At 37.1% G+C, this 14,247-nt stretch overlaps 4 protein-coding genes across 4 annotated transcripts; all 4 read right to left on the reverse strand.

Moving 5' to 3' along the window:
• Nucleotides 2,950-5,881, reverse strand: LOC104779321. Its single transcript, XM_010503677.1, has 4 exons — nucleotides 5,216-5,881; nucleotides 4,967-5,086; nucleotides 4,160-4,885; nucleotides 2,950-4,062 (listed from the first exon to the last, which is right to left on the reverse strand). The coding sequence occupies exons 1-4, from the start codon at nucleotides 5,879-5,881 to the stop codon at nucleotides 2,950-2,952; spliced, it is 2,625 nt and encodes an 874-aa protein (XP_010501979.1).
• On the reverse strand, nucleotides 6,180-8,957 carry LOC104778142. The gene is made up of 2 exons (XM_010502514.2): nucleotides 8,895-8,957; nucleotides 6,180-8,619 (listed from the first exon to the last, which is right to left on the reverse strand). Exon 2 carries the CDS (start codon nucleotides 7,487-7,489, stop codon nucleotides 6,392-6,394), a length of 1,098 nt encoding a protein of 365 aa, XP_010500816.1. The 5' UTR covers nucleotides 7,490-8,619; nucleotides 8,895-8,957; the 3' UTR covers nucleotides 6,180-6,391.
• LOC104778141 (tobamovirus multiplication protein 3-like) lies at nucleotides 8,803-11,229 on the reverse strand. The gene is made up of 11 exons (XM_010502513.2): nucleotides 10,945-11,229; nucleotides 10,772-10,862; nucleotides 10,619-10,671; nucleotides 10,315-10,407; nucleotides 10,170-10,241; nucleotides 10,012-10,084; nucleotides 9,856-9,901; nucleotides 9,543-9,606; nucleotides 9,381-9,434; nucleotides 9,176-9,253; nucleotides 8,803-9,071 (listed from the first exon to the last, which is right to left on the reverse strand). The coding sequence occupies exons 1-11, from the start codon at nucleotides 11,056-11,058 to the stop codon at nucleotides 9,003-9,005; spliced, it is 807 nt and encodes a 268-aa protein (XP_010500815.1). The 5' UTR covers nucleotides 11,059-11,229; the 3' UTR covers nucleotides 8,803-9,002.
• LOC104778143 (protein PLANT CADMIUM RESISTANCE 8) lies at nucleotides 12,139-13,128 on the reverse strand. Its single transcript, XM_010502515.2, has 4 exons — nucleotides 12,898-13,128; nucleotides 12,721-12,792; nucleotides 12,416-12,628; nucleotides 12,139-12,332 (listed from the first exon to the last, which is right to left on the reverse strand). Exons 1-4 carry the CDS (start codon nucleotides 13,094-13,096, stop codon nucleotides 12,250-12,252), a joined length of 567 nt encoding a protein of 188 aa, XP_010500817.1. The 5' UTR covers nucleotides 13,097-13,128; the 3' UTR covers nucleotides 12,139-12,249.

Consider the following 14,247-nt stretch of genomic DNA (forward strand, 5'->3'; position numbering starts at 1 on the left):
TTTCAATTTTTTTTATTATATTAACTTTCTTTCAGTTTCTCAACTTTTATTGGGTTAGTCATAAAATCATTGTAATCGAGTAGATAATTTTCACTAGTTGTTCATCCAAAATATCTTTGGAGTAAAAAAAACTTCATGATTAAAGAAATTATGTCACAAAACAATTTTAGTAATTATAAGAACTATAATTATGCTAAAACAAAAGTAAAGCAACATAAAATTTGTTTAAGTTGTTTAGAAGACATTTTATAGGTGGTGTTAAAGAACATTGTAACGCCCGCGAACCAAAACTCTGCGTTTTTTTTGGGGTGGGTGTCTTTTTTTGGGGTGGGTGTCGGTCGACACCAAGGTTTTCTGNCCAGTTGAGAATTTATAATTCGAGAATATTTGAGACGAGGTCATCGCTTTAAGTTGTTTTGGTACAATTGGATATTTCTGAAGAGTAAATAGGTCGTTGATCATTAACGTGATTATGACATATGTCATGTTTTGGATTGTATATAAAGTTTATATTTTGTATATATGAATTATCTAAGACTTATATATACCATCCTGATTATAATTTTCAATTTTTTTTATTATATTAACTTTCTTTCAGTTTCTCAACTTTTATTGGGTTAGTCATAAAATCATTGTAATCGAGTAGATAATTTTCACTAGTTGTTCATCCAAAATATCTTTGGAGTAAAAAAAACTTCATGATTAAAGAAATTATGTCACAAAACAATTTTAGTAATTATAAGAACTATAATTATGCTAAAACAAAAGTAAAGCAACATAAAATTTGTTTAAGTTGTTTAGAAGACATTTTATAGGTGGTGTTAAAGAACATTGTAACGCCCGCGAACCAAAACTCTGCGTTTTTTTTGGGGTGGGTGTCTTTTTTTGGGGTGGGTGTCGGTCGACACCAAGGTTTTCTGGGTTGACCAGTTCGATTTAATTATCGATTTGGACCGGTTTGGTTTAAGGAAACCATTTGAACCAAGGTTTCAAAAGGAGAAAACGACCTAGGGTCGTGTTTTGTTTTGTCTCATGCCGCTTTGAGAGAAAACTGTTTTTGAGGTTCTAGAGAGAGATTGTGAGATTTGAAGGCGTTTTTGGAGAGATCTTGCTGTGAGAGTGAAGATCCAAGGCTAGGAACGTGGTGGAAAGGTTTTTGTGGTGATAACTTCGTCTTTTGGGCTTAGATCTCATTGTTGGCTAAGGTGAGTGCATGACCATAGTTTATCTAAGCTAAGATTTCTGTTTCTGTGATATTGTGTGTTGTTTGGTTGTTTGTTTTGGTTGTTTGTGAGTTTTTTGTAGCTCATGAGGCTTGGATTCGTTCATGGGATTGTGTGGGACGAAGAGGAGAAGTTTGGAGGTGAGATTCGGAGGTTCTGTTCGAAGGAAATCACTGCTCGACAGTGGTGTCGGTCGACACCAACGCGAGGACGGCTCGGGAACTTGGCGAGTGCCGGTCAACACTATGTGGAGGTGTCGGTCGACACTGTTAGGGTTTCGGGGGTGTCGATCAGGTGTCGGTCGACACCCAAGTGGTGTTGGTCGACACCAGATGTCCAGTGTCGGTCGACACCTTCTGGTATCGGTCGACAGCATTCTAACAGTAACCGGATCGTGTCGGGTCACTTGTTCATGTTCCTGGTCTGTTTTATTGTTGTTGTTTGTGGCATGAGAGATCTTATTGCTTGTGTGTATAGCCCAGTAGATGGGAGGATTGCCTCACTGAGTATTTATCAAATACTCATGCATCTCAATTTGTGTTTGTGGTGCAGGTAAAGGCAAAGTGTGATCGTGGAATCAAGGCAATGAAGAGGAAGATGTTCTAGAGACTCGATTGTATGTTGTCTGGCATTGCTAGGTTGCTAGAGTTGGGTCATTAGAAACATTTCTAGGTTGTTGGTTCTATGTTTCCTGTTGGTTGAATTATTGAAGATTGGTTATGTTATATTAATGGTTTATTACTGGATATCTAATTGTTATTGGTATTGGTTATTTCCGCTGTTGGTTGTGATTATGGTTAGGTGGCTAGTGGGTATGTGAACATATCAAACATACTTTAATAATAAAATAATTTTGGGTATAAGAACATATATTTAATGGTAAAACATTATATGTGGTTACTTATTAGATGTTGCTTTGGTGAATTTGTTGCATGTCAAATATTTTGTGAATTAGTTGTGAAACGTTTTTGAAATTTGACAATAATAATATTTGTAATGATGAGTATTTGGCAAAAGTTTTAGTGGGATATAATTAGGCTTTAGATTATTGTAATTATTGTTATAATATATTAAAAATATATAAATATAAATAAATATACGAAGGTAAATACAAATATTTTCTAACTTAAATTATTAATATATTACTTCAGGAAATATATATTTTTTTAATATATTTTCAAAAAATAGTTTAAGGTTTATGATTTATTTTCTTCAACAATTTTTAAACCCGTACATTGTGCGAGCCATTATCTAGTATATATATATATATATATATATATATATATATTACAAAAAACACAAAATATAAGTTAAATTTTGAATAAAATAATTTTAAAAATATAGGCCAACGGTATACCGCGGGTTAAAATCTAGTATCAAATGATTACTTAGACATATATTGATTGGTAGGAGCAAAGGTTGGTGCTTCACTCTCATATTGTCCTTGAGCAAGTATTCCATTCCAACCTAGCTACAATTATAACACTTAATTATATTTGACTTGAATCTGAGTTTTTTTAGTTAGTACCTAGAGAAGGATCAAGATTTCTAAAGCGGTATCCCGTTTGCTGGGTCGTAACACAAATTCTTTACTCCGGTTTGCTGGTTGCGTGTACCGGTTTGCTGAAGCGGTATCCCGTTGTTGACACGACCCATTGGTTGATATGAAAAGTGTAGCAAGCTAGTTTTGACTTTTTTTTTTTTGCCAACAGTTTAGAAGAACCGCTCATATGAGCCAATTAGAAGGAAAAACATTCACATAAGTAATATGATGTGACTCTACTCTAGCACGACGCGCCAGCTTGTCAGCAATACCATTCTGTGAACGGGGAACTAAGATTAAGGAAAAGTACAAGAACTCCTTCTTGTCACCTTCAATCTCATCCAGATATGTCTTGAATGCGGGCCACTCGCAACCCATACCACATCGCCGCAGATTAGTTGTTGTTGCTACACAACCCGTAAGTGCTTGCCACAAAAAATGTCGAATTTTTGGTGGACACCTAATTTGCCAAACAAAGGCCTGCAGGGGTATAATACTTGGGCCAGAAACAAGTGGAGAAGTCACCTGATTCTGACGCAGAGCTTTGTACCATGACTTAACTGTATATAGACCAGTTTTTGTTAAATGCCATCCCAATCTATCCGGTGAATTTAGATTCCCAAGAGGTAATGCGGAAATAAGGGTAACATCCTTCGGCTCAAAAGAGGCCGAAAGCAACGCCAAGTTCCAGGATTGAGAACTCCTGTCAATGAAAGTTTCAACTCGAAGCGTAGGATCGATGGACGATCCCGAACACAATGCTGGTCTCGGGGATTGAGCAGAAATCCAGGGATCAGACCATACTAAAATGGAATCGCCGGATCCTACCCTTTTAATAAGTCCTTTATTTACCAGAGAGCGAACAGATATCATACTCCGCCATCCATATGACGGAGAATAAGATTTTGTAGGATCCAAAGGATTGGAATGCCTATAGTATCGACCTTTAAAAACCTTAGCAAATAACGATTCTGGAGCTGTAATCAAACGCCAGAGTTGTTTAGCCAACAACGCAGTATTAAAATCGTCCAAACAACGAAAACCCAACCCTCCATCTATCTTATCTACACATAACTTATCCCAAGCAATCCAATGTAAACCTCGAGTCTCCCCTGAAGAACTCCACCAGAAATTAGAAATCACTCTAGTAAGCTTTCTTGTAACCGTTTTTGGAAGGCGAAAGCAAGACATGACAAAGGTCGGAACCGCGGTCGCTACCGATTTGATCATCACCTCCTTCCCCCCTCTAGAAAGTAACCTGGCAGGCCAGCCACCTGTCCGTTTTTGCAATCGATCCTGAACGAAGGAAAAAATCTTCGTCTTTGAGCCCCCAAGACTTTCAGGAATTCCCAAATAAGAGCTCATACCCCCCCAGGGTGGTAATTCCCAATACCCCTTTTAGCTCATCCCGTAGATCCGCATCCACCGTATGACCAAATTGGACAGAAGATTTTTGAAAATTAATCTGCTGTCCAGAGACCCGTTCATACTGTCTTAGAATCCCTAAAACAATCTCACATTGCTCCTTCGTAGCTCGGCAGAAAAAAAGACTATCATCCGCAAATAGTAAGTGAGATACCGCTGGACAAGCAATCGATACCTTAATCCCTATGATAAGCTTAGACCGTTCCGCCTTGCGGAAATTGGCAATTAAAACCTCTGTGCAAAGAATAAAAAGATATGGTGATAAGGGATCCCCCTGTCGAAGCCCTCTAGAAGGAAGAATAGAACCATGTGGTTGCCCATTTAATAAAACTTTATACTGAACCGACGTCACATACCACATGACCCAAGAGATCCATTTTTCACAGAATCCAAACTTCCGCAACAGATTTTCAATGAAAGACCACTCCACCCGATCATAGGCCTTGCTCATGTCTGTTTTAATGGCCATAAACTTGCCCTTACAAGAGCTAGTACGAAGGCCATGAAACATCTCCTGAGCAATCAAGATATTATCCATGATTAAACGCCCCTCTACAAAAGCCGATTGTGTTTCAGTAATCAATGCCGGTAAAAAAATACGCAATCGCTGACATAAGATTTTGGAGATGATCTTATATCCAACATTAAAGAGATTGATGGGCCTCCATTCCGTCATTCGGGTCAGCTTATCCACCTGAGGGATAAGACAAATATTTGTCATGTTTAGACGTTTGTCAAAAACACCTTCCTGAAAAAAGGAGTTCGTCAAAAGTACCAAATCCGCCTTCACCGTATCCCATGCACGCTGATAAAAAAGGGCCGTCATACCATCCGGTCCAGGAGCTTTATCAGGATGCATCATAAATAAAGCCTCTTTGATTTCTTGTTCCGATACCTATCGTGTCAAGGATTCATTAATATCATATGTGATTGATGTGCAAACCTCACTCAATGGTTCCTCAAAATCCGTAGGATCTGAGGATGTGAATAGATCCTGAAAATAAGAGGCAGCGAGCCCCTGAACCTTGGAATCCTCCGTAACCCAGTGACCAACTTCGTCATGAAGACCCACAATGCAGTTTTTAGCCCGTCTTTGTTTGGTCTGTGCATGAAAATAGCTAGTGTTTTGATCCCCAAATCGCATCCACCGGCTCCTACTTTTTTGATACCAGTAAATCTCTTCGTCCCGGTATGCCTCGCACAGTTTCCAAGTTAGTTCCGAAATGACTTCAACAGAAGTAGAATCATGTGCTTGGGCGGTTGCCAAACAGGATTTTAAATCCTCAATCGTTTCTCGACCGTACGGAGCTTGCGCTTTCCGCCATTGGGAAATTGCCTGACGGCATGTAACAATCTTATCCATAATATTACCAGATGGTGCTGAAGCCCCAGAATTCCAACCGTCTGATATAGCAGTAAAAATACCCTCTTTATCAAGCCAACATCGATCAAAGCGAAAACTGTTCCTCCCTCGCCGGACTTTATCCCCAAGATATACTGAAACCGGTTTGTGATCCGAAGCGATCATGGTTAGATATTCCGTAAAAGAGTTGCTAAACATATCATGTAGCTGCTCATTGGCTAAAGCCCGATCAAGGCGGCACCGAATAGGTTTTTTATCCCGCCAACCGCGCCAAGAAAGGCTATCACCAATCGCAGGAAACTCTAATAAACCACAATGTCTAATCATTGTATTAAAGCCCACAAAAGAAGACGCATGTCGGAGTTTCCCTCCCCGCTTATCATGATTACCTTTTAATTCATTAAAATCTCCAATGAGAAACCAAGGAGAATCTCTAGAGATACCAATTCGCGTTAAACATTCCCAAACTAAATCTCGATTCGATGGAACCGGATCACCATAGATAAAAGTAAAATAAAGTATTTGTCCTTTGTAAGTAACTTCCACATCAATCAATCTTTTAGACTCAAATAAAATAGAAACATCATAATTATTATTATAAAATAAGGCTAAACCGCCGCTACAACCGATAAGATCAACCATTTTTTAATTTGAATAACCAAAATGACTAACAAAAGGTTCCAAAAAAGATAAAGACTGTCTAGTTTCAGATAAAAATAGAAAGTCAGGTCTATGCTTTTCCCATAAATCCATGAGATACCCAATAGTAGCTTTATTCCCCAATCCTTGACAATTCCAGCTTAAAATCTTCATTTATCCAGTGGTGGTTTGGGTGGCTTAGAGCCACCGGTTGGTCCCTTCTCCTGTTCCTGGTTTTTCGGGTTTGCTCCATCTCCAGCCTGAGTGTTTAGGAGCAGGGCGTTTCCTTGGTGTTGTGCGCAGGTACACATTCAATTTCTTAGAAGCATTTCCTTTGAAAGCCAGCGAAGGTTTTGCCTTACGAACCTTATCAACCTGAGGAACAGCAGCAGGTTCAGAAGCATCATCAACACACATGTTCGTGGTATCGTCCCCTGAAATAGCGTCCTCTTCTCCGAGAACGAAAATATCTGGAACGATCCCGTCCAAGACAGAGTCATCCCGTGAAGCATCCATACCGTCATCATCCTTCTGATCAGTAGCGAGTTCCTGGTGGTTTACTTCCACGGTCCCATCCTGAATCCCCAATTGAGCAACGGGTTTCACAAGCGCTTCCTCTGCTACAATCTGGTTTTCATGTCCCAATGACAAACCTGATGCATTTGTAACCGCCAGGGGATCACCAACATTTCCTTCTGCTGAGACAACCTGTGATACCCCGAGAGAAGCTGACCGTGTATCTGTCAAGTCATAACTCGGAATAGATGAGCCTGAAGCAGTCGTATTTGGCACCATACCGGGTACAGACCCCTCTCCCTGGTCAGATTGAGTGGCCAAGTCTGGATCATGGAATAGAGGTCTCCTAACCCGCTTTAATGGTGGGATACCAGTAGTCAAGGACTGTGACTCCCCTTGCTCATCTGGGACCATAATCTGACCTTGTTCCACCTCTTCAACCCGTGTTGTTCCCAAAGACGAAACTACAGCCGCAGCAGCTCGAACCAAGTGGCGGTGATCATTGAACTGCGCGTAGTTGGTGAACCGACAAGGCTTAGCTGAATGATCCCCAACTTCCCCCTCAGACCGGATCTTAATCCCTGAGTCTTGCTTTCCCTTGAGTGACCGCTGACTGTTACATGTGTGAGTCGTCCCTTTGTCCTCCACCACCGCCTTACCTTTACCTTTGTTCCTATCATTTGTAGCAGCCCCTTTGTAGCTCTGCACCACACGACCCGTGTCCTCCTCCATAGGGATGTGAAGGCCCGGAGTGATCCGGGATGAGGTCCACAAAGGCATTGGTCAACATCGTGACAGAGACTGAAGCATTTCTTACAGAAACCTTGAAGCCTCTCATACCGTAGAGTAACAATGGTCTCTTCTCCATTGTAGAACTCGATCACCGTTTCAAAACATAAGGGTTTAAAGCCATTAATTGTGACTTTAATCCTTCCACCGTCGATGTCAACCGCCACCACTTGGCCAAGTTCTGAACCTATGCTGCGGAAGGTTGGTTCAGCCCAGAATTGGAAAGGAACACCCCAAACTTTAATCCAGAAGGTTAACTCCGAAGGATAAGTCGGATCAACCGTTGGACTCCAACGTACCATAGACACCATCCAACGATCGAAATGAAATGGAGCCATTTGGAGAATCTTCGTGATGTCATATTCATTGTCGAAGTCGAACTGGAACTTCCCAAGACCTAAATCCGCACCTACAACCTTTCTTTCCAAATGACAGATCCTGGGGAGCATGAACAGAAGGGATTTCATGTCCTGCATCCGAGGATTCATACAGCGACCCACAACAGTTTTTGAGTACCCCGGTATCAGAGCAGAGCTATCAAAATAAGGAATTTTGATTCTCCGTTTTGGTACCATTCCTACATCACTCTTACCCGACCCAGATTTTCCCAAAAGATCACTCTGAGGCATGATCGAACTCACCAGAAAAACAAAAACACTCCAAAAAGATAAGTAGAAAGGACAAACAAGAGCTGAGAACTTGAAAACAAATGTGTTGTACTGAGGAGAGGAGACTGCACAAAACCATCGGCTTGAGAATCTCTGCGATTTGGCAGAGTAATTGCAAATGATATCTCCGTGATACGTATAAACCCAAAAACTCACGATTAATGCTTCCAAAAAAGAACCCTGAATCTCAGTCAGTCTCCATTGTTAATCAAAACGAATCTGAATCGAAATAATATCACTTCCCAAAAACATCGAGTCATGAACATCCCGTGAAAGCAGCCGTGAAGATCCCCCGATTCTTCGACACCAAGCAGAGAATCACAATGACTACCAACTTTCTAATTTCCTTAGCCGTGATATTAATCAAACAATAATCAATGCAAACTTTCTTATTTTCCTTAGCCGTAAAATTGAGTTTTTCTTATCTACAAATATTTTTTTTGGGGTGATTTCCTGCATCAACATATGATTATAAGATATCACACATCACTTACATGATGACTCTACAAGTCTATAAGATAATCAAAGATTAGACAGCGTTTTAATAGTCTAGTTGTCTTGGATCCTAGACCACAAAATCACAAACAAAGGAAATTGGATAGCTATATTTAAAAAAACCTAAACGACTTGCAGAAATTGTATCAATTTATCAAACACATTTATTCAAAAGCACGTAAATGGAGAAGGCCATCAAGACCAAATTAAAAGCTTATATTATTGAAGCTTACATAGAAATGAGATAAATAAATAAAAAGCTTGAGATTCTTTAGAGAATTTTGGGATTAAAATTGGTATGATCATTAGCTTTCGTATACACGACGGTATGGCGTGATATCTCAGTCTTGTTTTGGTGGTAGGGCTCTCAAGATGAAAAGAACCAAAGAAGCCGGTAATATCTCTACCAACTGTAATTAAATAACAAGGATTAGGTTTCAAACAGAAACAATGGTTCGATATGTATCAGACCATTCATGATCAGATTCTATGATTAGTTTAAGAGAGAGCTTACCAGGTAATATATGAGATTAAGGATTGGATGATCCATCACATCAAGGTTTGCTCCCTCATAGAAAGCAGCAACACACATCTAAACCATATTAAATGACAAAACCTTTGCTTAGTTGTTCATTCTAAAATTAAACAAGAAGGTCAGGAGTAATAGATATCAATACATAAACATGTGTTGGTGTGTGTGTGTGTGTGTGTGTCTTTACCATGATACATCGGATGAGGAAACACGTAAAGCATATGGTTGTCACAAAACCAACCTACCATACATAAGATAAAAAAGAGCTGAAAGAGTCAAGAAGCGTCATATAGTAAAATTTGATTGGTTACACTGTGATTTTGTACAATTTAAATTTTTAATGTTGCACCTCTTTCATCTTTCTTCTACGTCCTTTAGATTCTACTGGAAACCGATGCAACATTAGGAAAAGCCTGAGAGAAGATAGACATACAAGTACAAAAAAATCAAGCTCCAATATAATGCATGATCATATTAAATGGTACACAAATGTACTCGGCTATAGCGCCAAGAGAATCAAGTCTACAGGCATCAGAGGGGAACAAAAATACAAGCAAAATGACTCGTTACACAATGGTGACTCTTGGCGACACAATTTCATATGTGATCTGTCAAATGTCATATGTCAAATGTAGTACATATTCAAGTGGCGACAGATTTACCTTCCACCATAAAGTAAAAATCCAAGGGCGACGAACAATGAAGCACCTACAATTATATTCACAAGAGAGTTGAGACAAGTAAAGAACTAATGTACTATATAGCAAGAAAAATATAGTGTAACCATTCCTGAGTGAAATTGGATGGAAGCAGATTACCTGCTAAGAACATCTTAGATATGATTACCATAACTCCAACAGGCTTCCACCACAAAACCAACCAAAGAGATATCTGAAAGTTATACAACAAAATTACATTTTGAATTTCACAAAATTCTTTTAGATTGCACAAACAAAATTGTATATATTAAATATACCTGAACTACATATACAATTGCATTAATCGTCAAGAAGCTTGACTTTAGTCCATCAGTAGGTAACGAACGTGCCTATCCAGTCAAAGAGTATGGAGTAAATATGGGAACTAAAGAAGGAAAAAGAATAATAAGATTCAGAACTTACGTTATGGTAAATTGTAGCCCAGAATAAAATCAGAGCAGCATAGGTTGTTAAGAAACCAAGACTTGGAATATCAAGCAACATATATTGCATAATCTACAAGATAAAAATCAAAGTTATACAAATTTAGAAAGGCTGACATAAAAAGTTTGTAGTGTTTAAATTGGTTTTTTGGATCTTATCTTTTTTTGAAGTTTATACCAATTTTTAGATGAAAAATAGAAAGCTAAAATCAAATATTAATTAAAAAAAATACAAGCATTCAAGACAGCCGTAAACTACAATGATGATGAAGAAGACCCTTCACCTGTGAATGCATGTTCCACACATTCCGCCTGAAGACAAACACCACAGCCCTAACTGCGAGATAGAACACGATGATCAAAATCAATTAACACATAACAATAAAAATCTATGAATACACTCAGAAGTTAAATCACAATTCACAGCTAGCACCAACCTCCACCCACCACGAAATGGAGAAAGTGAAAGACCTTTTGTGTCGTCCAGACGTATTTTGGAACTCGTAATTGTAATCTCACAAGTTGAATCTAACAAGCCAAAACATTAGTTCATAGTTTCAAAGATGTTCAAGAACAATAAATAAAAGCTCAAGAAAGCACGTAGTAGTACCACAGAGCGGATGGAAACGAGTCCGTAGAGAATAGCGAGGACATAGAAGATCCGATCCTGCCAAATCGGCGACTCATTCACATCCGACCACCAATTCGAAGAATACGATATCATATCTCTGACACGTGTTGCGTAATCTCTACGTCGTCTATGGAGACAAACGTTTCAGTTTAATTTCTTCTGAATTAATTGAGCCCTCGATGATCTTTTTCTTTTTTGAATCACCTCTTCTTTGTAATATTATTTTGTTATTTTCCTGATCGGCAATAACAAACACAAATATTAAGAAAGGTCGATGTCGGAGACGTGAGAGATTAAGGAAAATAATATCTTATTATTATGTATAGTTTTGACTTGGTTTCAAAGCTAATGACACGTGTTTATCAATCATATTTCAAAAAATGCAAAATGCCAAAATCTATCAACTCTTTATAATCTTGCTATTTTCAAATACGTTCTCATTGCAAGTGTTATGTATAGTGGTAATCGTAATTAATTTTGAAAACTTATTTTTAAATAGAATGCTATCAAAACTCGATCAGTGATGAAAATTTTACACCGTAAAATCTCTTTACTGATATGGACGTTGAATCTTGCTTGAGACCTTCGAGCATTAAAGCCTCGAAAGGGCTATGGCCTCTTCCTTTACTCACGTCTTGGATATTACGTAGTGATGTTTGATAATTGAATCTACCATTTTTTACTCTTTTAATCACAATTTTAGAGCTTTTAGCCTCTGCTATCCATGTTCATTGTCTATATGTATAGTGTATACAGATATAAACATAATTATATAGTTGATTGGCATGTTTCATGGACTCCATAAGTTTATAGTTTATTGCTTTTTTTTTTTCTCGGAAGATACCTTTTCATTACCGTTGAATATTGCAATAGAGTTGACCTTGACCTTGTTAGATTGGTAGAGATTGCATACATGTTTACATAGCCTTTTTTGTACATAGTCCTCCAAACTCGCAACTTAAACAACAAATTGAGCTAGACTAACAAAAACAAAGATATATATGTAGTTTTACTGTTTTAGATATACGGATGTAGTAATTTTTAAACGATGTAATTATCAAATTCATTTCGCTAACACATATCGAAGAAACTCTTAATTGCTATTCAGAAAACACAGATGTAATTATTTTATATGATAGCTACCACAAAACAAACAGAAAAAAAAAAAAAAAAAACATAATCAATCTCACACTTGCATTGCAAATTTTAATATAACACACTTGCATTGTACAACGGCCCGCAAATAATGTGTAACAAATATGGAGGTCAACTAATATCAAATGATTACTTAGACATATATTGATTGGTAGGAGCAAAGGTTGGTGCTTCACTCTGGTATTGTCCTTGAGCAAGTATCCCATTCCAACCTACAATTATAAACACTTATACTTAAATAAAACTCTTGGACTATATACATATTTGACTTGAATCTGAATTTTTGAGTTAGTACCTAGAGAAGGATCAAGATTCCTAATCTTGAGCTCTCTGTATTCTTGACAAAGAGCGCAACAAGAGCATAGGACATGACTGGCACAATCTGAATATGGAGCTTCCACAAGATTAAATTTTCTCCTCATCTTTTCCCTATACTTTGATCCCATCACCCACTGTGAGCACAAAACCGGCATCATCAACAGGTACATGAAACTTCCAAGAGGACAAGCTGCATAAACAACTCAATATGAGCTATATAAAAAAATCGAATTAATGAAGATTTCTGGATCCGGTTTCAAAATTTTGTAAACCAGAACATACTCATCTCTCCTTCATCCACGACTTCTGCTATTTGTCCGAATGTCACACAAGGTGAGATTAATGTCATAGCGGCTGCACAAAGTTTCAAAGATTAGTGTGAGTCCATTAAATTTTGTATCTTTTGAAAGAAATATAAATATCTAAAAACTTGTATAAGAGTGTATATGAATACAATACCGTTGGTTTGGTCTTCATGACAATCAAACAAACCAGTGCTCCATGGCCTCCCAACAGATAAGTTAACATTAGCTTGATGATACTTTGGCGGCGCGAATTGACTCACGGGAACTCCGGTTTGCTGGTTGGGTGTACCGGTTTGCTGAAGCGGTATACCGTTGTTTGGATTCTCCTCTGATGGAGTAGTGACACGACCCATTGGTTGATATACAATATGTAAAGTGTAGCAAGCTAGTTTTGACGTGAAGGGTTTTATAAAGAGGAATTGATGAGAAGGAGAAAGCTTTGTACATGAAATTAATTAATCAAATAATATTCAATAGAAAATTTGAGTTTATCTTATTTGATAAAACGACGAAGAAATTTTCTATGTATGTCGAAAAGAAAGAAGAAATTTTAAGTTTTGACTTTTCAACGGTCGATATATTAAAAGTCAATGGATTATACTGTGTAAAGGTCCCAATCAAAGTCAACGCCCCGAACCTATCCTTTTGAATCATATTCATTTACTTAAAAACAAGTTGCGAGCAACACCAAATTAATTAGATTCGTTTAGTTTACTCGATATATAGAAAAATATATTTTGGTACAAGTAAAATTTTCGGGGAAGTATTGGTTTGGAATTTAAAAAAGATTTTAATGATTTTAAATAGAATTATAAAAAGTATATAATGAAGGATTGTATGAGATTGTTTAGAAAGTGTTTCAATTCCTGCTGATTTGTTTTTCTTAATCTTGTAAAATCTTTTATAAAATCTTGCAAACTTTCTTAAAAAATATTGCACAATATTATACTTTTTATTTAACGCTTTTGTCAAAAAAAAAGATTAAAAAAAAATATAAAGAGAAGGAGAGAAAGAGACTAAGACTAATAAAACTTTTAATCTAATAACACTATATTTATGAAGAGTTTAGATAATATTTTACAAATCCACAATTAATAACACCAAATTTTAAGAAAATTTTAAAAAGTTTTGACTGAATAACAACATATTTTACATAACTTTTAAAGTTATGAAAATTATCGTTATATCTCAAACCAATATCCCCACTTAAATTGATACCAAATTATATATATTTTTGTTTTACTTGTAGAAGAAATAATTATTTTTGTCTATACCCTAAATTTATTCGGCACGTATAAATTCAATTTTGGTAAATTCTTTAGATATATAAAAAAAAAAACATGAACAATAATTTAATAAATCATTAAAAGAGATTGACTATTCCTTTCTCTTGTCAACTTCTTTCCTTGTAATTTCAGCAATGACGTTTAATCAATAATTATAGAGTACATCCAAATTGTATATAGAAAACTTTCAGTACCTAATTTATGCATCTTCACAAATA

This window comes from Camelina sativa, chromosome 3 (genome assembly GCF_000633955.1).
Source record: "Camelina sativa cultivar DH55 chromosome 3, Cs, whole genome shotgun sequence".
NCBI classification, from domain to species: domain Eukaryota; kingdom Viridiplantae; phylum Streptophyta; class Magnoliopsida; order Brassicales; family Brassicaceae; genus Camelina; species Camelina sativa.